Here is a 25,305-nt window from a genome sequence, read left to right as displayed (position 1 = left end):
GAAGCAGCTGGGCCAGAGCAGAAATGACACTCAGTTGTGGTTGGTGGTAAAGGTAAAGTCTGACGCTGTTAAGAACAATATTGCATAGGAATCTGGAATGTTAGGTCCACGAATCAAGGTAAATTGGACGTGGTCAAGCAGGAGATGACATCTTAGGAATCTGTGAACTAAAATGGATGGGAATGGGTGAATTTAATTCAGATGACCATTACATACACTACTGTGGGCAAGAATCCCTTGGAAGAAATAGAGTAGCCCTCATAGTCAACAAGAGTCCAAAATGCAGTATGTGCATCTCAAAAATGGTAGAATGATCTCAGTTTGTTTCCAAGGCAAACTATTCAACATCACAGTAATCCAAATCTATACCTCAATCACTGATATTGAAGAAGCTGAAGTTGACTAGTTCTATGAAGACCTATGACACCTTCTAGAAATAACACCAAAAAAAAAACCCATCCTTTTCATCATAGGGGATTGGAATGCAAATGTAGGGAGTCAAGAGATCCCCAGAATAACAGGTAAGATTGGGCTTGAAGTACAAAATGAAGCAGGGCAAAGGCTCACAGAGTTTTGTCAAGAGAACACACTGGTCATAGCAAAACCTTTTCCCAATGACACAATACTAAAATCAGACTGACTATGTTCTTTGCAGCCAAAGATGGAGAAACACTATACAGTCAGCAAAAACAAGACTTGGAAGTGACCGTGGCTCAGATCATGAGCTCCTCATTGCAAAATTCAGGCTTAAATTTAAGAAAGTAGGAAAAACCACTAGGCTATTCAGGTATGACTTAGATCACAGTGGCGGTGATGAATAGATTCAAGGGATTAGATCTGGTAGCCAGAGTGCCTCAAGAACTATGGATGAGGTTCCTAACGTTGGTCAGGAAGCAGTGACCAAAACCATCCCAAAGAACAAAAATGCAAGAAGGCAAAGTGGGTGTCTGAAGATGCCTTACAAATAGTTGAGAAAATAAGAGACATGAAAGGCAAGGGACAAGTTCAGTTCAGTTCAGTTCAGCTGTTCATATGCACTCTGCACATAAGTTAAATAAGCAGGGTGACAATATACAGCCTTGATGCACTTCTTTCCCAATTTAGAACCAGTCCGTTGCTCCAGTTCAGTTCGGTTTCTCAGTCGTGTCTGACTCTGTGACCCCATGGACTGCAGCACGCAGGCTTCCCTGTCCATCACCGACTCCCGGAGCTTGCTCAAATTCATGTCCATCGAGTCAGTGATGCCATCCAACTGGTGATGCCATCCAACCATTGTTTCATGTCTGGTTCTAACTGTTGCTTCTTGATCTGCATACAGATTTCTCAGGAGGCAGGTAGGGTGGTCTTGTATTCCCAGCTCTTAAAGAATTTTCCACAGTTTGCTGTGATCCACACAGTTAAAGGCTTTGGCATAGGCAATAAAGCAGAAGACGTTTTTCTGGAACTCTCTTGCTTTTTCCATGATCCAGCGGATGTTGCCTACAGTAGTAGATGCAATGGTCACCTGAATTAAATTTTCCTGTTCCGATTCATTTTAGTTCACTGATTTCTAAAAGGTCGATGCTCACTTTGCCATCTCCTGTTTGACCACTTCCAATTTTCCTTGATTGATGGACCTAAATTCCAGGACCCTATGCAATATTGTTCTTTACAACATGAGACTTTACTTCCATCATCAGTCACATCCAAAACTAGGCGCTGTTTTCGCTTTGACTCAGCCTCTTCATTCTTTCTGGAGCTATTTCTCCACTCTTCTCCAGTAGCATCCTGGACATCTACCGGCCTGGGGAGTTCATCTTTCAGCCATAGGACTGGAAGAGATCAGTTTTCATTTCAATCCCAAACAAGGGCAATGCCAAAGAATGTTCAAACTACTGTATAATTGCACTCATTTCACATGCAAGCAAGGTTATACTCAAAATCCTTCAAGCTAGGCTTCTGCATTATGTAAACTGAGAACTTCCAGATGTACTAGCTGGGTTTCAAAGAGGCAGAGGAACCAGAGATCAAATTTTCAACATCTGTTGGATCATAGAAAAAACAAGAAAGTTCCAGAAAAGCATCTACTTCTGATTCATTGACTGCACTAAAGCCTTTGACTGTAGGGATCACAACAAACTGTGGAAAATTCTTAAAGAGATGGGAATACCAGACTACCTTACCTGCCTCCTGAGAAACCTATATGCAGGTCAAAGCAAGAGTTAGAACCGGACATTGAACAACAGACTGGTTCTAAATTGGGAAAACAGTACATCAAGACTGTGTATCGTCACTCTGCTTATTTAACTTATATGCAGAGTACATCATGTGAAATGCCAGGCTGGATGAAGCACAAGCTGGAATCAAGATTGCCAGGAGAACTTTCAATAACCTTAGATATGCAGATGACACCACCCTTATGGAAGAAAGTGAAGAGAAAGTGAAGAGCCTCTTCTGAAAGTGAAAAAGGAGAGTGAAAAAGCTGGCTAAAAACTCAACATTCAAAAAACAAAGATCATGGCATCCAGTCCCATCACTTCATGGCAAATAGATGGGGAAACAATGGAAACAGTTAGAGACTTTAATTTTTTAGGCTCCAAAATCACTGCAGATGGTAACTGCAGCCATGATATTAAAAGATGCTTGCTTCTTGGAAGAAAAGCTATGAGTAACCTAGACAGCATATTAAAAAGCAGAGACCTTATTTAGCTGACAAAGGTCCATCTAGTCAAAACTATAGTTTTTCCAGTAGTCACATATGGATGTGAGAATTGGACCATAAAGAATTGATGCTTTTGAACTTTGGTGTTGGAGAAGACTTTTGAAGGTCCCTTGGACTGCAAGGAGATGAAACCAGTCCATCCTAAAGGAAATCAGTCCTGAATATTCACTGGAAGGACTGATGCTGAAGCTGAAGCTCAATACTTTGGCCACCTGATGCGAAGAACTGACTCATTGGAAAAGACTTTGATGCTGAGAAAGATGAAGGCAGGAGGAAAAGGGAATGACAGAGGATGAGATGGTTGGATGGCATCACCGACTCGATGGACATGAGTATGAGCAAGCTCCAGGAGTTGGTGATAGACAGGGAAGCCTGGTGTGCTGCAGTCTATGTGGATCACAAAGAGTCAGACATGACTTAGAGACTGAACTGACTGACTGACTGTGGGCAAGAAACCCTTAGAAGAAATGGAGTATCTCTTATTATCTCTGTTAGTTTCCAAGGCAAACCATTCAATCCAAGTCTATGCCAGAACCATTAATGCCAAAGAAGCTGAAGTTGAACAGTTTTATGAAGACCTATACAAGACCTAGAACTAACACCAAAAAAAGATGTCCTTTTTGTCATAGGGGACTAGAATGCAAAAGTAGGAAGTCAAGAGATACTGGGACTAACAGGCAAGTTTGGCCTTGGAGTACAAACTGAAGCAGGGCCAAGGCTAACTCTTTTGGCAAAGAGTTTTGCAGTCGTCATAGTGAACACCCTCTTCCAACAACACAAGAGACAACTCTACACATGGACATCACCATATGGTCAATGTTGAAATCAGACTGATCCTATTCTTTGCAGTTGAAGATGGAGAAGCTCTATACAGTCAGCCAAAACAAGACTGGGAGCCGACCATGGCTCAGATCATGAACTTTTTATTGCCAAATTCAGAGTTAAATTGAAGTTAATGCCAATTAGAGATACCAAGGGAACATTTCATACAAAGGTGGGCACAATAAAGGAAAGAAACAGTATGGACCTAAAAGAAGCATAAGATATTAAGAAGAGGTGGTAAGAATATACAGAAGATCTATACAAAAAAGATCCTAATGACTCAGATAACAATGATGGTGTGATCACTCACCTAGAGCCAGACATTCTGGAGTGCGAAGAAGTCAAGAGGCCCTTCGGAAACATCACTAAGAACAAAGTTAGTGGAGGTGATAGAATTCCAGCTGAGCTATTTAACATCGTAAAAGATGATGTTGTGAAAGTGATGCAATCAATATGCCAGCAAATTTGGAAACTCAGCAGTGGTCACAGGACTGGAAAAGAGAAAATGGAAAGATATACCCAATTGAATGTGGAGTTCCAGAGAATAACATGGAGAGATAAGAAAGCTGTGTTAAATGAACAATGCAAAGAAACAGGGGAAAACAACAGAATGGGAAAAACTAGCGATCTCTTCAAGAAAATTGGAGATATCAAGGAAACACTTCATGCAAGGATGGGAACAATAAAGGACAGAGACAGTAATGACCTAAGAGAAGCAGAAAAGATGAAGAAGAGGTGGCAAGAATACACTGAACTGTACAAGACAGATCTTAACAATCAGGGTAAGCACAATGGTGTGGTCACTCACTTAGGCTGGATATCCTGAAGTGTCAAGTCAAGTGGGCCTTAGGAAGCATTACTATGAACAAAGCTAGTGGAGGTGATGGAATTCCAGCTGAGCTACTTAAAATCCAAAAATATGATGCTGTTTAAGTGCTGCACTCAATATGTCAGCAAATTTGGAAAACTCAGCAGAGGCCACAGGACTGGAAAAGTTCCGTTTTATTCCAACTCCAAAGAAAGGCAATGCCAAAGAATATTCAAACTACTGTGCAACTGTGCTCATTTCACATGCAAGCAAGGTTATACTCCAAATCCTTCAAGCTAGCCTTCAACATTATGTGAACTGAGAACTTCCAGATGTACAAGCTGGGTTTCAAAGAGGCAGAGGAACCAGAGAACAAACTGTCAACAGTCATCGGATCATGGAGAAAGCAAGAGAGTTGGAGAAAGCAAGAGAGTTCCAGAAAACACCTACTTCTGTTTCATTGACTATGCTAAAGCCTTTGACTGTGTGGATCACAATGAACTGTGGAAAATTCTTAAAGAGATGGGAGGGTCAGACCACTTTACCTGCCTTCTGAGAAAGCTGTATGCAGGTCAAGAAGCAACAGATAAAACTGAATACGGAACGCCTGGTTCAAAATGGAGAAAGGAGTACGTCAAGGCTGTATATTATCACTCTGCTTATTTAACTTATATGCAGAGTATATCATGTGAAATGCTAGGATGAATCAATCAGAAGCTGGAATCATGAGTTCTGGGAGAAATATCAACAACTTCAGATATGCAGATAATACCACCCTAATGGCAGAAAGTGAAGAAGAACTAAAGAGCCTCTTGATGAGGGTGAATGAGGAGAGTGAAAAAGCTGGCTTAAAATTCAGCACGTAAAATTAAGATCATGGCATTCCATCTCATCACTTCATGGCAAATAGAAGAGGAAAAAGTGGAAGCAGTGGCAGATTTTATTTTCTTGGCCTCCAGATGGTGATTCCAGCCATGAAATAAATGACACTTGTTCCTTGGAAGAAAAGCTAAGACAAACCTAGACAGCATATTAAAAAGCAGAGACATCACTTTGCTGACAAGGGTTCGTATGATAAAGCTATGGTTTTTCCAGTAGTCATGTATGGATATGAGAGAGTTGAACCATAAAGAAGGCTGACTGCTGAAGAACTGATGCTTTTGAAATGTTGCTGGAGAAGACTCTGAAGAGTCCCTTCAACTGCAAGGAGATCAAACCAGTCAATCCTAAAGGAAATAAACCCTGAATATTCTTTGGAAGGACCGATGCTGAAGCTGAAGCTCCAATACTTTGGTTACCTGGTGTGAAGAGTCGACTCATTTGAAAAGACCCTGATGCTGGGAAAGACTGAAGGTAAAAGGAGAAGAGGGCAACAGAGGATGAGATGGCTAGTAGCATCGCCGGATCGATGGACATGCATTAGCAAGCTCAGGGGTTAGTGGAGGACAAAGGGTCTTGGCGTGCTGCCGTCCACAGGGGTTACAAAGAGTCAGGCATGACTTAGCGACTGAACAACAACAAAGATAAATTTTGCTTACGCCTTTTTCTTATATAATGGACAAAAAGGGAAATGGAGAGGGAATGACACAGTTATTTTGCATTCTATTTTATATGGCAGCACCCAAGGATCTGCTTGCCCTTCTTGCCTGAACATCAAAAATAAATATAACTAACACATAGTTCTTTAGTGTGCACAAAGTGAGTGCTACATCAAAGGACAACTGGGTTATTTTTTTTTTTAAAGACATCTTAAAGCAGGCATTTCCCTGTGCTTTATCTTCTCCCTCCTTCCCTCTCCTCTGGGGCCCTGCTTCATCTCTTCCTCTCCACCCTTTTCTTCTACAGTTTGGTCTCCCCACCGGCTCTTTCCTCAGGGCCTACAAACATCTCCAAGCTTCTTCTTTCTAAACAGTCTATACGTGTGCACAGATCTCTCTGCTTGACCTGCCATCCTTCTCCTTCTCTTTCTACCCAGTTCATGAAAGAGGAGCCTATCCAGCTGCCCCCACTTCACATGCTCCATTCACTGTTGAAATGAAGCGTGGCTTCCAGCTTCAATATTCTCCCAAACCTATCTACTCAAAGTTCACTGCTGACCTCTTGACCACCACACACACCCTAGTCTCACCGCCTGTCACCTCACCTGCTGCAGCAGTAAGAGCTGTCTGCGGTTTTCGCTCACTTTTTGAAAACCTCTCCTTCCTTGGCCACTAACATCCAGCTGTCTCCGAGTTTGTCTATTACTGGCATCCTTCTTTTTCAGCTTTTTTTGGCCCCCTCCTCCTTAGCTGACCTCTCCTAAGCCTTGCATGGTACAGAGGCCTCAGGGTAAGCAAGATCCATCCTGGAGGATCTATAGGTATGGATTACAAATCCTCACCAAAAGAGGTATTGAAATCCAACAGGGAGGCAAGGCAAGAAGTCAGAGAACAAAGGCAGGAGTTGGCAGATGAGACTCCTGTGAGAGGAGGTCACATCTCTCTGGCTCTACAGAACCTTAAAGGCATGGCTTGGTCTCAGATACCAATGTTTCACAAGATTCTGTCTTTTTCACCTTCTTTATTTCTTGGTTTTTTGTTTCATTTTTTCTCCCACCTTTTCTATTGATTGTCAACACTACCTTCTTAAATATTGAGCTACTTCCAGGGTTTTGCTTACACACATATAACCTTAACTACCCAAGTTATACCTTTAGCAAGAAACTCTTACTTAATTTCGAAATCCTACTTTTCTTTTTAGATTCCTTTCCTGCCTCATCTCCCTCACTTTCCCCAAGGGCTCTAAGGCATGTACAGCTATTATAAACTTTTCATTTCATATATGAATTCCCACCAACATGCACTGTGGCATTCCCACACCTTTATAATTCATGACCATCATCAAAAAATTAAATATGGGAAATGTGGAATACTTTTCTGTGTTTTCGCCTGACAAAGTGTTCACTGCAATGGTTCAAATGCCTGCTCTTCACACCTGTGGGTATCCTAAATTCACACTAAATACCGTAAGTTATGTTTTTAAAAAAGGATACTTCTCCTCAGGGTGATGACCTCAGCTCAAATAATGCAAAGAACATTTAATATCCCTTTCTTATCTTTATTTTTTTAAAAATAACAGTTAATTCAGGTGGTGCAGTGGTAAAGAATCCACCTGCCAATGCAGGATATGCAAGAGACGTGGGTTCGATCCCTGGGTCCGATCCCTGGGTCAGGAAGATTCCCTGGAGAAGGAAATGGCAACCCACTTCAGTATTCTTGCCTGGGAAATCTCATGGACAGAGGAGCCTGGCGGGCTACAGTCCATGGGATCTCAAAGAGTTGGACAAGACTGAGCGACTGAGCACACACCGTCCATGTTCTATTTGGAAAAGGGATATTTGCAAAGCCTTTTATTAAAAAGAATGTTGAACTCTTGTACCAACAGCAGATTTTAAAGCTTTAACCAAGAAGTAAAGTCAGGAAGTATGAGTGCACCACTTTAGAGAGAGTTGTTACAGCAGTTCTGTCATGTATGTGGAAGTGTAAGCGGAACTCCATAAGCAGTTATAGAGTTAAATAAAAATAGCATGGCAGCAAAGTAAAAGCTACAGGATCTGATATTTTTGAAACCCATCAGATGTCTCTACCTATGGAAAATAGTTACATTTTATATTAGATCATTAAAATTGACTAGGTGCGTTCTCTAAAAGAAAAATACTGTTCTCAGGAACTGGTTTATAAATAAATGAAAGTTGAAAATAATCTTGAAAACCTAGCTGCTTGTCTGAAATGGTTTATTACTCTTTAGGAGAAGCTACTCTTGTCAGATTCTTTGTAAGATTCATCAAATACAATCATTTGCTGGAAATCTAAATCATCATTTAAAATTATTTCAGTGGAAAATACAGAGCAGGAAAAATAAACTTACATCTCTTGATTACTGCTCTAATTGATGACAAGGGTCCTTGGCTAGAAAAAGAAAAAAAAAGTTATTACACATTCATTCATTAATCTTTTTAAAGCAGAATCATTTATAATGCCAGATCATTGCTGGGATGCAAATAGCTGCAAGCAGCCAGTTTGATATATTAGTTACTGGACTATCATAGTTATAAAACACAAATTAAAAAACTTTAAAAATTGCCTTTGAGGGACTTCCTTGGCAATGCAGTGCTAAGAATCCTCACTTCTACTGCAGGGGGCACGTTTTGATCCCTGGTCAGGTAACTAAGATCCTGCGTGCCTTGCAATGCGACCAAAAAAAAAAATTGCCTCTGCTATTTAAGATGCTTTATGAGAATTGAGGAGGCTAGCAGAAGTAAAATTTTGCCTTAACACTTTTTTTTTTTTAATTTTTAAAAATAATTGTATTTGTTTTCACTTTTGGTTTCGTCTTTGGTCTTTGGTGCTTTGTGCAGGCTTTTTCTAGTTGCGGCAAGCGCAGGCCGCCCTTCGTGTGGTGCACGGGTTCCTCCGGCCTCTGCGGAGCACAGGCTCTAGGTGTGCTTCGGTAGTTGCAGCACACGGGCTCCGTACGTGTGGCACGTGGGTTAAGTTGCTCTGCGGGATGTGGAATCTTCCTGGCCCAGGGATCAAACCTGTGTTCCCGCACTGGGAGGTGGATTCTTTTCCACTGTGCTACCATGCAAGCCCTTAAAATGGTTTTCATACTTCTACATAGAGAATCTTCCAGTAAAATTCAGGACATAGTTTAAAGTCAGGTAGTAATTACATGGTGCCCAAAAGAATTTTGACCTGCTGTATCTTTTTTGTGTTTTGACATTAGAATTCCTGTCTTCTACATCACATCAAAATAGATCATTTTTATAGTCAATTTGCCTTGGCTCAGATGGTAAACAATCTGCCTACAATGTAGAAGACCTGGGTTTGATTCCAGGGTTGAGAAGATCTCCTGGAGAAGTAAATGGCTACCCACTCCGGTATTCTTGCCTGGAGAATTCATGGACAGAGGAGCCTGGAGGGCTACAGTCCACTGGGTCACACTCAGACACAACTGAGCGACTGACACTTTCACCTTTACTTTTTTATTGACCTAAAGACCAACAGCATTCTTCCTAAGATTAGAATTACAAACATCACTACCTAAAAAGAACAGTCTTCTGCTTGCTCTGGGCTTTGTTCAGTAGCTGGTTGGTCCTGGCTGCCCCTGATTATGTGATCTTGGCTGAGTCACAGAAACCTTGTGAGCCTCATCTTAGTGCCTGAAACCATCTGGCTGCAAAGGGTAATACTATTAACACTAGTTTGTAAGGCTGCTTGTTCATTTCTTTCTCGTCTTTATTCAAACCAGCTGGATTGTCTTTGAATCATTTAGAAAAAATATACAACCATGAAATTTTAATGATACGATTCAGGAAAAAATACTTGTTTAAAAATTCCTCGTTTTTTTTTAATGCTTTTTAAAAAATTTATACTTATTTTCCAGTTTGTGCTCTTTTAAAAGTTTATGCCTGTAGTAATCTATATAAATCCCCTTGCTAGATAGATAAGATAAAACTTCAAGAAGATACAATGATATATCAGTTCAGTTTATGGGAGGAATACTTTTAAGCATATACTATTATACCAGAGAAGGAAGAAAAAAAAACACTTCAGGAGGTCTCCAATATCATGATGGTAGGACCATAATTAAAAATATAGTATTTTCAGCAATATTTATTTTTTTAAAAAAAGGTTCTTGAAGGCTTTCTGTAAAAAACTACTTGAAAAAAGATTGATATATGGTGATGTAGAAGTGATATTAATAACAGCTACAAGTAGGTTGACTGAAGTTTTGAGAAGAAACTTCTTGGTGCAAAACTGGAGAGACTGCATGTTAACATCATGTTGACTTAGATATTAGCAATTAAAAGGATCAGAATCAGGACTTAGAAGCAGAGCCAAAAAAGTCGAAGTTTCATGTATGTGTCCAGGCAGGGTATAACGGATATAATCAATGTCTACATGTAGTAATCTCCTTATTTAATACCACTGATTTTACAGGATGTTAGATGCTAAAGCTGAAACTCCAGTACTTTGGCCACCTCATGCAAAGAGTTGACTCACTGGAAAAAGACTCTGATCCTGGGAGGGATTGGGGACAGGAGGAAAAGGGGACGACAGAGGATGAGATGGCTGGATGGCATCATCGACTCAATGGACCTGAGTTTGAGTGAACTCCAGGACTTGGTGATGGACAAGGAGGCCTGGCGTGCTGGGATTCATGGGGTTGCAGAGTCAGACACGACTGAGCGACTGAACTGAACTGATGACACTTTGTTATCTATGTGAAGGAGAAAGGCATATTGATGGGTGGAACATGGTAGGGGATGTTAGGGTTAAACTAACCCCCACCAACCAAAAAGTATGTTGACTTCCTCATCCCTAGTGCCTCAGAGAGAAGACCTTATTTGGGAGTAAGGTCAGTACAGATGTCATTACTATAGTCAAGATGAGGCCGTCCTAGAGTGGGGTGGGCCCGATTCCAACGTTGCTGGTGTCCTTACAGGCAGCCCAGGTGAAGACAGAGGCCCACAGGGAAAGTGCTGTGACAGGAGGCAGGGAGATGGGAAGCCGCTGCCAGCTGAGGAATGCGGAAGACACCGCAGACGCCCAGAAGCTAGCAAGAGGCAAGGGAGGACTCCCCTGTGGCTCTCAGGGGAAGAACGACCCCTCTTGACAGGCTGGATTTCAGTCTTCTCGACTCGGGAACTGTGAGACAACACACTTCTGTCGTAACTCACCCCGTTTGTTAGGGCAGCCTCTAGCGTGCTGAGTGGGAGTGATAATTCATGGAGTGTATACTTCATGTATTTTTCTGTATGTTAACATTTAAATTAAAATGTGTGTCAGGAACTCCCTGGTTCCTGTGGTCCAGTCCTTCAGACTGCGCTTTTACTAGCAAGGGTGAGGGTCCAATCCCTGGTTGGTGGACTAGGATCCCACAAGCTGCTGTGGGGGTGGAGGGTGGGGGTGCTGGAAACCTTGTTACAAAATCGAATGCTGACTGAGATGAGCTCAGGTTCTACAAGTCTCAAGACTTGCAGCATCATGTTTAGGTTACATCTAGAAACGAACCAACATCTTATTTCTGGTTTAAAGTTCTGCTTTAGTGGTTGACAGGTTCTGTGGAACAGAGAATAAAAAAGAAGGCCGTGGTCAAATGCAGGTCTATGGGAATCAGTTTGGGGAGATGCTGGAGTAGCCTCCAGGCTGTGTGGTGCATACAATACAATTTCTGTACCTCAAATGTAGCTGTGGTTGAAAAACCCATGGTTTTGCAGATGCCCCCTTATCTCGACCTTTCTGCAGAGCCCAGGCTACAGGTGAAGGTACCACTCCATAGCCTTAAAAGAAGACCTTATGGGAATCCTGCTCAGCATAGTTCAGGCTCCTGTCCCAGCGGGAACACCCAGGTAGGAGAGCCACCATGGAGCGGCAGGTATGGTCACCTGACTTCTGATTAAAGAAGGGGGCAGCAGAGCCTGTTGTAGATCCAACTGCCCATATTCACTTCCAGCGCCTCGCCTCCGCTTGCCAGCTGGTGCAACTTTGTGCAGATTAAATTCCTTAGCTTCTCCAAGGAACCTTATTTCCTCACATATAAAAGCACAGATAACTCAACTCCCTCACGAGGTTGCATGAAGAATAAGAGGGAGAAACCATTAAAGCAGTAGACTCCAACCTCCAGGATCTAGTGTCTGATGATCTGAGGTGGAGCTGATGTAATAATAATAAAAATAAGGTGTGCAATAAACGTAATATGCTAGAATAACCCCCAAACCACCCCACCCCACCCTCACCTGCCCAGGTCCATGCAAAAACTGTCTTCCACAAAACTGATTACTGGTGCCAGGAAGCTTGGGGACTGCTGTATGGAAGCATGTGATACAACGCCTGGAATGAAGCATGTGTTCATTAAATACAAGTTGCTGTGAGTGTGATTCATTTGTTCATAATCTTTGGGGGCATCATAAAATATCTGACAACACATATAAACCTTGACAAGTTTTCACTCTGGGGTCTGAGAGCCTGTAGAGAGTAGGCCTAACACTATATGTTTTTAAGAGATTATTTTCCTCGAGGCTTACTTTGCTCTTCTCTGATTTCTGCTGTTCAGACGGAACCTGAGACCAGACCAACTCCTCCATGACAAAACACAGGACTGCAGAGGTGCATCTTCACTCCATCTTAATTTTATAAGCCTGCGTCCTGGCCCCTGGCAGAGCTGACCCAGATCTTTTGCCTTCTGCTTTTCAAGCACTGCTGCCCTATTACCAGGAGTCCTCGCTCTCAGTGCAGCGGATAACCCAGTCCAGAGTATGAGAGTCATGGATCTTCTAGAGAAAAATGAAGGGTTGGGGAAATGGCTTTTGGATCCTGAGGAGGCGAACCAAAAGTTTGGGTCAAGAGAGAACTGTCTCAGACCTGACTGCTGCTTTGGATTTCTCTTCCTTCAGGACTCTAGGGGTCCCCTTCCATCTTTTTCTTCCCGCTTTTCCCCAAAAGCCCCTCTTGGCCTGTGCTGTAGGATCACTGTCTCTCGCTGCTTTTGCATAGAACCTTGCTTAGTGGTTAAGAAGGTGCTTTTAAGAAAGAAAATTGCATTTTAAAAATGAATTTCTCAGCACAATGAAATGAGATTCCAGTGATGAATATAAGGATGAGAATAGCTTATTACCATGTGTGCCAAACATAATTTTGAAAATGAGGGGGAAACAGGCTTAGAGGTTAGGGCTTCAGTCACACAGCTGGAAAGTGACAGAAAGTGAAAGTTGCTCAGTCGTGTCCAACTCTTTGCAACCCCATGGACTATCCAGTCCATGGAATTCTCCAGGCCAGAATACTGGAGTGGGTAGCCTTTCCCTTTTCCAGTGGACCTTCCCGACCCAGGAATCGAACAGGGGTCTCCTGCACTGCAGGCAGATTCTTTACCAACTGAGCTGTCAGAGAAGCCCCAGTATGAGGGAAAGTGACAGAGGCAGATGTGAACTCACTGCAGTCTGATAATAGTCCAAACATCTCTAATTCAGGCTTGGGTGGGTGGGTAAAAGTTTCTGAATATTCCACAAAGTTCAATATGTAGGCAAATAACTCCTATGTATAAAGCCTGCCCCCCAGATTTCATACAGATTCTGTAGATACAGGAAATAACAAAATAAAAGTTGCTAAGTATGACGTTGTAATGTTGTCAACAACAACAAACAATGGTCATTCTTAATCTCATCTAAGAAAACCCGACCCCTCCTTATTTTGGGTCACATTTTACTTATTAATGTAACAGTAAAACAGATTCTAAAAAATATTTACACAACCTTCAAAGTAACCGTTTGTTCCTAGGTTTAAATCCATCCCTCTCCCTCCCTCTCGCTTTGCTAAGGAAAAAACCATTTCCACAAATGCAGGAGCTGCTGGATCTGGTCTGTTTGGTAAACAAATGAGAATGATGCCCGCAGGTGCCATCATCATCACCACACGGGTTTTTGGAGCTCCTCTGTCTTCAGAGGGAACTGAAAATATCTCTAAAAATGCATTCTTTATAAAAATCCTCAATACATGTCATGGGCTTATTATTAAAGTACCAGTCAATAAAGACATGGGCTTAACAAGGAGTTGAGTTAATGTGATCCAGAGGTACAGCCCTCTAGTCAACTTGATAAAGTTGCCACTGAATATAAACTTTATCTCATGGTAACATCTTCTCTGAAGGCTCTCAACATTTGGATGGATTCATTTCCACCTCCCAGTAGAAAGGTTTAACCAGATTGGTGTGATTTTTGCAGGTTGAAAGAGGTATTCTGTCCCATCCATTTGCTCGTACATTCAATATTTATTACGTGTATAACATGTATCAGGCACCAGACATGCCTTGAAAGACTCTGACCTTGGTGAGAAAGACAAGTATCAGAGGTGCTTTGCTATTCATAGTATACAGGGGTGGGCACAAAGTGCTATGAGTGCAGAGAAGGTGTACATCACTCAATCGTGGCGTCTAACACATGACATGTATCTTGACTGAGCCTGAAGAACGTGAGAAGGGAAGCAGGAGTGAAGAAACGGCTGCGCATGAGGTAAGCACAGCATAGGAAGAAGCCACGCTAAGAGAGAAGGATGTGGATGCAGATGCCACGCTGAAGGATGTGGGAACATGCTAGAGGGGATTGCTGACGCCAGCATGACCAGTCAGGTTAAACACTAATAATACATGGTCAGGGATATGACAGCAAATTGTTTCAAAAATCAAGTAGGAAGTCGTTTGGGACATCTCCCTAGAATAAACATTGTTGACTATAGCTACTCCGTATGCACCAGCCATGATGTTATGGCATGCCTGACTTTTTAAGAGTTCATGAATAAATCCTGGAATGCTGGTATTATATGTCTTAAATTGTGGAAAGATCTACATTTTTATGGATGATAAGATTAACATGTTAATGTTTTAAAAGATAAGTATTGAGTAGATTTAGGAAAAAGAAGATAAAAATGAGCAAGACTAGATTTCTGAAAGGGCCAGAAAGACACTGGAGTAGTCGAGGATGCCTTATTCAAAAGTATGTTTATTCATTTATGAAGCTCTAGCTACATACCTGGCATTCTGCCACAAACTGGGGATACTAATGTTGATAATACATAATCTCTTCCCTCAAGAAATATGCAGTCTTTTTGGCAAGATCAACAAATGAAAGATATGAACAGAATGTGACAAAAAAAAATATTATGGAAGCTCAGAAGAGGGGTGTCTAAATTTAGCCCTGGGAGCTATGAGGAAGACACAGCGCTGATGCTTGAATAGAACTAATGCAAGTTTTCTCAACTTTGGTACTATTGACATTTGTTAAAGGGGCGGGGGTGTGGGTTATCCTGTGTAACAGAAGGATTAGCAGCATTCTTGACCTATACCCGCTAGAAGCTAAAAACATATGGTCCCCTACCCCCAACACTTGTGACAACCCCAAACGTCTCTGTTGTTGTTCAGCCACCCAGTCGTGTCTGACTCTTTGTGACCCCATGGACTGCAGCATGCCAGGCCTCCCCTTCACAGATAACTGCCTTGCCGTGGCGAAGGGGCTTGCGTAACTCACTGAAGCTATGAGCCATGTATGAGCCTCGGGTGTAGGGCCACCCGAGTGAACACAAAGTGTTCACTGCAATGGTTCAAATGCATGCTCTTCACACCGGTTGGTATCCGAAATTCATACTAAATATTATGCTATGTTTTTAAAAATAGAAAAATTACCCTCAGCTGAACTAGTAAGCCAATGACAACAAAATAGAGTAACGGTGTTTATACGGATGGGAAAGGAGTTGGCTTTGCCACTTGCAGTTGCCGGGTGGATGGCGGCAGCAGTGGGATCGAATGGGGTGGGAGTGGAGGCTCGACCTGAGGCCGCAGGACAAAGGCCGCGCTTAGGAGGAAGAAAGAAGAGAAATTTCTAGCACCAAGAACAGCCTTTGCAAAGTGGTGCTATCACCACGTCAGGTGAAAAATTAGTCTTACTAAGAAGGAACAGAAGAAGTCAGCCATTCGATGAACATAACCTTTTTAAGTCAGGTGTTTATAAACCAAGTCAGGTGTTTACGTGCACTGCTTTTTCCTTTTTTTTTTTTTTACGATATTCATTTCAGGACTACAGTAAACCTTCACTTGCTGTATTGCAGGAAAAAAATCATTATATATACTTTTATAAGCAGAGCATTGGGCCAACCCGTATTTGTCTCTTAAAATAGAGACTAATAGTGTTATAGAATAACAAAAATACCTGTGCTTTCATCTTTTGTGTGCATTACTCAAATTTTTTATCACCCTACATTACCTGCTAGATTAAAACAATATCATGTAATGGGAAAATAAAGTATGAGTTAGTAAATAACATTTACCACTAAGACAAATACAAAGCTATGATGCCATTTTAAAAGTGTCTAAGTTAATATTATGATCACAATATGTAAGGCCAAATCTGATAAACTGTGGGGAATGGAAAAAATAAGTGTAGTTACCTGAAACTAATGAAAACAAATTATGTTTTAGCTCTAAAACTCTAATTAGCTTCCATAAAGTTTGGGTATGGCAAGGAGAATGAATTCCTTCTTCAGACTTAGAAAATAAAGATTAGTAAAGAAAAATTATTGAGATCTCATTAGAATGGTTTTTACTAAAGTTAAAAGCTATAACAAAACTACAAAATACTTCTATTATTAATAATACTGTGAAAGCCTTACAAAAAGTTATATGAGTCCTGAGTTCATTACCTTTTTCATCACATTGACAGCTCAACTATAATCTCTGAGCTCTATAACATAACATGGTTATATCAGGTTATTTTTCTATTGAATCTTTTTAAAGAAAAGAAAATCACTTGTATAACCTTTATTTATATTCTTGGTTTCATGACAAAAAAAGTTAATACATATCTGAATGAGTATCATTAATATACTTTACCTATTATAAAATCTGTAAAATGAGTTCTGTTGACAGTGTAGCTGTGAGCATGAACAACAAACAGGTGGAGAGAAAGCAAACAGGATGCATGATATGCCTGCCAGGGCATCATGACTGTAGTGGGAAAAGGAAAGAATTTGGAGCCAGCCAGAGGCCTGCTTCCGAAAATGCAATGGCACCCCACTCCAGTACTCTTGCCTGGAGAATCCAATGGACAGAAGAACCTGGTGGGCTGCAGTCCATGGGGTCGCAAAGAGTCGGACACGACTGAGTGACTTCACTTTCACTTTTCACTTTCATGCATTGGAGAAGGAAATGGCAACCCACTCCTGTGTTCTTGCCTGGAGAATCCCAGGGATGGGGGAGCCTGGTGGGCTGCCGGCTCTGGGGTCGCACCGAGTTGGACACGACTGACGCAACTAAGCAGCAGCAGCAGCAACAGAGGCCTGCTTTCCTATTTGTGTGCATGCTCAGTTGCTCAGTTTTGTCTGACTCTTTGCAACCCCATGGACTGTAGCCCGCCAGGCTCCTCTGTCCATGGAATTTTCCAGGCAAGAATACTGGAGTGGGTAGAGCTCAGCCTATGTACTCACTTACTGGAATTATTTCTTATCTGTAATATATGGATACCAATGCCCATCTTTTGGCTTGTTACTAAAACTGAACAAAAAAAAAAACCTACATAAAATATACAGCACAGAGCTTGGCACATCTGGGACTTCCCTAATGGTTCGGCGGTTAAGAGTCCACCTTCCAGTGCGGGGTACGTGGTCCCTGGTGTGGGAACTAGGATCCCACAGGCTGCAGGGCAACCAAGCACACATGCTACAATTACAGAAGTCCGAGCACTGCAGTGAAGAGCCCACGCAGCCAAAAAGCAAAAAAGTAGGCTCTATTCTTCTAGCCTATTTCCCGTACACAAGTTTCTGGAGTCCATAATTATACCAAGCTAAAATTTTTTGGCGATATCCTGCCAACACCAGTTGAGCTGCCCAGTAGTTATCACAACCTTGCCTTATAAATTCAAATAATTGACTAGTCACATTTCAGTTGCAATTATTATTCACAACTTACAACCATTCTGAGCTTCACAATGCATGCTTCTCATGTACCTAATCTCTTTTGAAGCTGAAGCAATAATAAAGCCGAGAGAACAAAGCAGATCTACAGGCTTTCTTGAGCGCTGTATTTTCCCCACTGAGAACACAGATCCCTGCTCCTTTAGGTCATCCTTCCCATGATGTTTTCCACCAAACAGGCATGGTGATCAGTGGCTCTGCAGTTTCATGTTTCTTTAGCTATATTAAAAAAGAAATCTCTCAAAAGTGTTCAAAGATCCTAGAAGAGGCTTTTAACTCTACTGTTAATAACTAAAATACATTTAAGATTAGAATGTGTTGCCCCATCCTTTCCAACGCTTTGTTTTTTCTTTTTTTCCCACACATGCATGTCTTGATTTCCTAATTACACTGTAAACTTCTCAAGGAGAGACACGATGATCTTCCACTTGTTTTTTCAGTGCAGCTTGGTGGGAATCACAGGCTCACTGAACTACTGAGAACTCAATCCTACTCACAGGGAGAGACACAACAGCATGAATAGCACAGGTGATCCCACCTACAATCTACCTAATAAGCAAATCCCCAGAAAGTCACTGCTGGCTTTGTTCTGCTTGTTTGTTACATTTTGTTGTATGCACATCTTGCCAAAAGTGTCTGGGTCTGATGCTTAAAAATAGGATTTTTTCATACAAAATGTCACCTTGATAAGCATCTGGTGTTCAATGAAGAACAGAACTCTCTCCTAACAGTAGATGGAAAACTCTCTTATTAAGACATGGTATCCATCGTGGCACCTAATTTGGCAACTTTAAGTGTCAATTAATGGAATTTTAGCGGTAATTCTGCCTATTTGCAGGTTTTCACCATATGCCATCTTTAGAATCTGTCTCTTTATAAGTTAAGCCTCTGGTAATTCCCAACAAATAAGCAGCACATCACTGGTGTGCTGCTAAACTTCAAACCATGACCCATACACAGTAGTACACAGTGATGTTAATCAGATGCAACCGTGAGTCATGTTACTTGATGCAGAGCATGTGCAACTTGCCCCGAGAAGAGGAACAGGCATAATGTCAAGTCAGCACCTAAGAAAGGTGGCATTTACTGCAGCATGTAAGAACAGGATCTTCGGCACATTCTTAAGATGTTAACACAAAAAGGTTGAAAATGGGTTTGATGTATAACTGTGTTCAAGTAATCAGAATAAATCTTTTCTGGTTTATATCTTTCTTCTATAGTCAACCTAAAGTGATCTATAGAACAAGTTTACATAGAAAACCTGGGCTTCCCTGGTATCTCAGTGGGTAAAGAATCTGCCTGCAATGCAGGAGACCCTGGTTCAATTCCTGGTTGGGAAGATCCTCTGGAGAAGGCATAGGCTACCCACTCCAGTATTGTCGGGCTTCCCTGCTGGCTCAGGTGTTACGTTAAAGAATCCGCTTGCAATGTGGGAGACCTAGATTTGATCCCTGAGTTGGGAAGATCCCCTGGAGAAGAGAAAGGCTACCCACTCCAGTATTCTGGCCTGTCCATATATAGAATGTATGGAATGTCATGATCCCATTCTATATAGTCCATGGGGTTGCAAAGAGTTGGACGCAACTGAGCGACTTTCACTTTCATGTAGAAAACCTAGAAAGACAAAAAGGGCTAAAATTTACTTCTCCCTTTGCTGGATATATGGAGAAGGAAATGGCAACCCACTCCAGTGTTCTTGCCTGGAGAATCCCAGGGACCGGGAAGCCTGGTGAGCTGCCGTCTATGGGGTCGCACAGAGTCAGACACGACTGAAGTGACTTAGCAGCAGCAGCAGCAGTTGCTGGATATATAGCAATACAGGAGGATTAATTTTTATGATTAGAAGTTATTTGTTGGTAAAAGTATGAAAGTCCAGAGAAACATCTACTTCTGCTTCATTGACTATGCTAAAGCCTTTGACTGTGTGGATCACAACAAACTGTGGAAAATTCTACAAGAGATGGGAGTACCAGACCACCATACCAGTCTCTTGAGAAACTATGCGGGTCAAGAAGCAACAGCTAGAACCAGACATGGAACAAATGACAGTTCAAAACTGAGAAAGGAGGGCAACAAGGCTGCATATTGTCAACCTGCTTATTTAACCTCTATGCAGAGTACATCATGTGAAATGCCAGGCTGGATGAATCACAAACTGGACTCAAGATTGCTAGGGAAAATGTCAACAACCTCACATATGTAGATGATACCACTCTAATGGCAGAAACTGAAGAGGAACTAAAGAGCCTCTTGATGAGGGTGACATAGGAGAGTGGAAAAGCTGGCTTAAAACTCAACATTTAAAAAATTAAGATCATGGCATTCAGTCCCATCATTTCATGGCAAATAGAAGGGGAAAAAGTGGAAGCAGTGACAGATTTTATTTTCTTGGATTCCAAAATCACTGAGTTCAGTGACTGTAACCATGAAATTAAAAGATGCTTGCTCTTTGAAGAAAAGCTATGGCAAACTTAGCATATTAAAAAGCAGAGACATCACTTTGCTGAAAAAAGTCTGTGTAGTCAAAGCTATGGTTTTTCCAGTAGTCATGTATGAATGGGAGAGTTGGACCATAACGAAGGCTGAGTGCCAAAGAATTGATGCTTTTGAACTGTGTTGTTGGAGAAGACTCTTGAGAGTCTCTTGGACTTATATCAAACCAGTCAATCCTAAAGGAAATCAACCCTAAATATGCATTGGAAGACTTGATGCTGAAACTGAAACTCCAATACTTTGGCTACCTGATGCGAAGAGCCAACTCTTTGGAAAAGACCCTGATGCTGGGAAAGAGTGAAGGCAAAAGAATAGGGCAGCAGAGGATGAGGCAGTTAGATAACATCACCGACTCAATGGACATGAATTTGAGCAAACTCCGGAAGACAGTGGAAGACAGAGGAGCCTGATGTGCTGCAGTCCATGGGGTCTCAAAGTGTCTGCCATGATGTAGCAACTGAACAACAACAAAAGCAGGAAAAGATCACAACATTCTAAAAAAGTGTCCTGATATGCCAGGACACAGTGAGGGATAATAAAACGCTGAACATGTGGCAGTTTCAGCTTGAAGCACCACAAACATCCAGAGACTGATTTTGCCAACTTTTGTCCTATTAGCTGATGATGTCTGTATTTCTGACCAAAAGACAGGTATGTACCCAGTTACAAAGAGAACAATTTTAATTTTCAACCGAGAACTTTAATGCTTATTTTACCCCAGGTGTTATGCTAGATATCAAAAAATAAGATCTATGACTAGGACATGGTCCCTGGTTGTAAGATGCTCATGGTTTAGTCAAAAGCCTGTGGACTGAAGCGCACTGTATGTACTTGCGCTTTTCTTAAAATAGTCTTTCATAGACTGGGTACCTTTATTAGAGGCATTCTGTTGCATTATTTCCTCTACTAGTCTATAAATTCCTTCCCAGGCAATGTACATATTGGAAAGATGTTACATATAAACCTTAAATTAAAAAAAAATTACGGACAATTAAAAAAAATTAAGACAACTTTTAAAGTACTTTTGGCATGTTCAGATTCCATGCCATAAAATATTTCAGATCATAAGTAAAGAACAAGTCCCCTAAAGACTAGTGACTAATATAGTTCTTCTTGTTGTTCTTCAAGCTTATTTTTATTTTCTTGAAGTAACACATAATGTCACTTTAGAAACCAGATAGTCTTAGAAACTTATTATAATACAAAATGACAGTCCCCTGCCCATGCCCTCTCCAGAATTTTCTCCAGAATCCCAGTGTCTTCTAGCTCCACTGGCAACACAGAGAAGCCCTTGTGACCTCTGCTCTTTTCCCTTGGAGGCCCCGGGCTCCCTGTGTCCTTGCGGCCTCTCTGCATCCCCCCATCCCCCTTGCCGCCCCCGGGGTCCCTGGGACCCAGCCAGCCTGGAGATGTGCCCTCACCCCTGGGAAAGCGTGCTCTGTTTTCTCTTTGACAAGTTTCCTCTACTGTTGGTCTTCCTGGAAAACTAGTCGATGTTTAGCTTTCTGAATTCATCCTTCAGTTCTCTTTTTTCCTTGCCTGCCTGTGTGACTCATGCAATTCTGCCCTATTTAACCATGACTTTTAAAGAATTTAAAGAAAAGTTCTTTGTAAAAAAGAAAAAACAGAAAAAGAAAATCCACACTCTTCCTTAAAATCTATCATCCTGGTTTAAAAAACTCTATGCAGCAGAGCTTCTACTAGAAAAGGTTGCCATTTCCTTTTGGATACTTCCTTAATGGATGTTCAGGGAAAACCTGGGATAAACTCCTAGGACAGACACAAGACTGGCAGGGGTCTCCACCTGGCAAGAGAAATTAGGACACGGGAAGTGTGGTGGAAATCCAGAGTCACCTGGTCACATTACAGAAGGGAAAATTAAAGGCAGATGTTTCCTACATCACAGACTACATACAGAGTCCTAAGGCCTACTTAATAAGAAGCAAATACAAAGTGACAGTCCGCTACTGAGGAATGAAAAAACTGTAAAGGGAGAAAAGAGAAGGAGGAAAAGTTTCTCGTAACTGATTAATTTATCACCTACCTAGAAAAATCTGCATTTTGGTATAAGTTTGTTTTTTTCATGATGGTTCTCATCAGGTCATATAATCTATTTTTCTTTTCTCTTGGTCCCATTACATAAAAAGATGGAAGAGGGTGGGATGCAGAAAGAGAATGATGTAGAATGATGCCACCCCCTCCACTGCCTCTGTAAACTCAGAGGCGTACCTGGTAACATTATATGACGTGTCAGTATGGAAACAAGCTCTTTTCTAATATTTCTGGTTATAGCTTTTAGTTACCTTTTTCCTTCCTTAGTGCATGAACAAATCTACCATTTAAAAAATAACCTGAGATTGACTCTATTCAAAGGAATATATATGTAGATAAGTAAGTGACAGTATCTGATTAATAGATTATTTGAATTTTAGGTCATATAAAGGATATAGGAGGACAAGGCAGGAAGGATGGGAGGAGGAAAAGAGGATTTAGACTCTATCCACAACCTGATAAATCTATCTCAGTAAAAGTGAGGGGATTCATTTTCAGTGGTGGTACCATTAGTATAGACCATATTTTTGGCTTTCACCTTGACATTCCTGACTCACTTTGATTCAGGATTGAAACCTAGAAAAGATAATGGCATAGCATGGATGCTTAGTGTTTCCTGATGATGCAGCAATCAAAATCAGCACCCGAACTCAAAAGTTTCAGAAGCAGCTGATATCTGTTCTGGGCCAGCAACAAGACGTGTGCCAAAGGGATGTGTGTTGGCATATGACTATCTGAGAAGATGCATCAATCTCAGTATGTGGTGGCTTTCAAATGAAACCAAACTGATCTCAATCAACCAGGGCAATATTCTTTTGTAAAAAATAAAACCTTACTACTATCAATAAAAGCATATGAAAAATCAGTGGGTTTAGGAGGCAGCAGGGAAAGAAAAAAGGTGAGAAACATGAGTTTGCATTTCTCCATTCTTTATGGTATGAAGGAAAAACCGCCACAAGGGATGATAGTTTGCTATTTTTCATTGCAAAAACAAACACATATTTTAAGCATCTGTAACTGATCAAAATTGCACTCATCTCACACGCTAGTAAAGTAATGCTCAAAATTCTCCAAGCCAGGCTTTAGCAATATGTGAACCGTGAACTTCCTGATGTTCAAGATGGTTTTAGAAAAGGCAGAGGAACCAGAGGTCAAATTGCCAACATCCACTGGATCATTGAAAAAGCAAGAGAGTTCCAGAGAAACATCTATTTCTGCTTTATTGACTATGCCAAAGCCTTTGACTGTGTGGATCACAATAAACTGGAAAATTCTTCAAAAGATAGGCATACCAGACCACCTGACCTGCCTCTTGAGAGACCTATATATGCAGGTCAGGAAGCAACAGTTAGAACTGCACATGGAACAACAGACTGGTTCCATATAGGAAAAGGAGTATTGTCAAGGCTGTATATTGTCACCCTGCTTATTAACTTATATGCAGAGTACACCATGAGAAATGCTGGGCTGGAAGGAGCAAAAGCTGGAATCAAGATTCCTGGGAGAAATATCAATAACCTCAGATATGCAGATGACACCACCCTTATGGCAGAAAGTGAAGAGGAACTAAAAAGCCTCTTGATGAAAGTGAAAGAGGAGAGTGAAAAAGTTGGCTTAAAGCTCAACATTCAGAAAACGAAGATCATGGCATCTGGTCCCATCACTTCGTGGGAAACAGATGGGCAAACAGTGGAAACAGTGTCAGAGTTTATTTTTGGGGGCTCCAAAATCACTGCAGATGGTGACTGCAGCCATGAAATTAAAAGACGCTTACTCCTTAGAAGGAAAGTTATGACCAACCTAGACAGCATATTAAAAAGCAGAGACATTACTTTGCCAACAAAGGTTCGTCTAGTCAAGGCTATGGTTTTTCCTGTGCTCATGTGTGGATGTGAGAGTTGGACTGTGAAGAAGGCTGAGCGCCGAAGAATTGATGCTTTTGAACTGTGGTGTTGGAGAAGACTCTTGAGAGTCCCTTGGACTGCAAGGAGATCCAACCTAAAGGAGATCAGTCTTGGGTGTACATTGGAAGGATTGATGCTGAAGCTGAAACTCCAATACTTTGGCCACCTCATGTGAAGAGTTGACTCACTGGACAACACCCTGATGCTGGGAGGGGTTGGGGGCAGGAGGAGAAGGGGATGATGGAGGATGAGATAGCTGGATGGCATCACCGACTCAGTGAACATGGGTTTGGGTAAACTCCAGGAGTTGGTGATAGACAGGGAGGCCTGGTGTGCTGCGGGTCACAAAGAGTCAGACACGACTGAGCGACTGAACTGAACTGAACTGATCATTGATGCTTCCAACAAGATAAAAAGAAAATAGGTCAGTTTGAAACCCTGTCTTTAAAAACTTACAAAGGTAGGGACTTCCCTGGTGGTCCAGAATCCGCCTTCCCATGCAGGGGGCTCGGGTTCGATTCCTGGTGCGGAGACTAAGATCGCACATGCCGTGGGGCAGTTAAGCCAGTACGCCTCAGTAAGAGATGTCCATGCCCTGCAACTAGAGGGCCTGGGGCACAGAGGGCCCACGCAGCACAACAAAGACCCAGCATAGCCAAAAAAAAAATTACAAAGGTATTACTTCTAAAATGTTAGCTCCATTTTTTATTTGAAATAGTGAGGTAGATATTTTTTAAAAGCTAGGTTTAAATGTTACTCATAAAAAGGTGTAAATTATTTGTTAGAAGACACTATAAGATTTTTTCGAGGCCATTAACTTTTTAAAAATCTCTTTTTTTTTTAACTGTTTCTTCAAGTCACTACTTTATTTTTTTTTTAATTTTATTTTATTTTTAAACTTTACATAATTGTATTAGTTTTGCCAAATATCAAAATGAATCCGCCACAGGTATACATGTGTAAAGTAAATGTTGCAGCCACCCATTTCTTAGCGTCATCATCTTTTGATCAAAGGCTTTAGGTTGGCTA

At 41.4% G+C, this 25,305-nt stretch overlaps 1 protein-coding gene across 6 annotated transcripts in view; it reads right to left on the bottom strand.

Moving 5' to 3' along the window:
- Positions 1–25,305, bottom strand: part of SH3D19 (SH3 domain containing 19) — a 194,748-nt gene that overhangs the window by 57,398 nt on the left and 112,045 nt on the right. For all 6 annotated transcript variants that reach the window (XM_055550373.1, XM_055550374.1, XM_055550380.1 and 3 more), the window contains one exon: positions 8,238–8,278. In XM_055550373.1, the coding sequence (XP_055406348.1) occupies positions 8,238–8,278 (41 nt within the window). The remainder of the gene's footprint in view (positions 1–8,237; positions 8,279–25,305) is intronic.

This window comes from Bubalus kerabau, chromosome 16 (assembly GCF_029407905.1).
Source record: "Bubalus kerabau isolate K-KA32 ecotype Philippines breed swamp buffalo chromosome 16, PCC_UOA_SB_1v2, whole genome shotgun sequence".
Lineage (NCBI taxonomy): Eukaryota > Metazoa > Chordata > Mammalia > Artiodactyla > Bovidae > Bubalus > Bubalus kerabau.
Note: the sequence above shows the minus strand (reverse complement) of the source record. Positions and strands in the feature narration are given on the sequence as shown.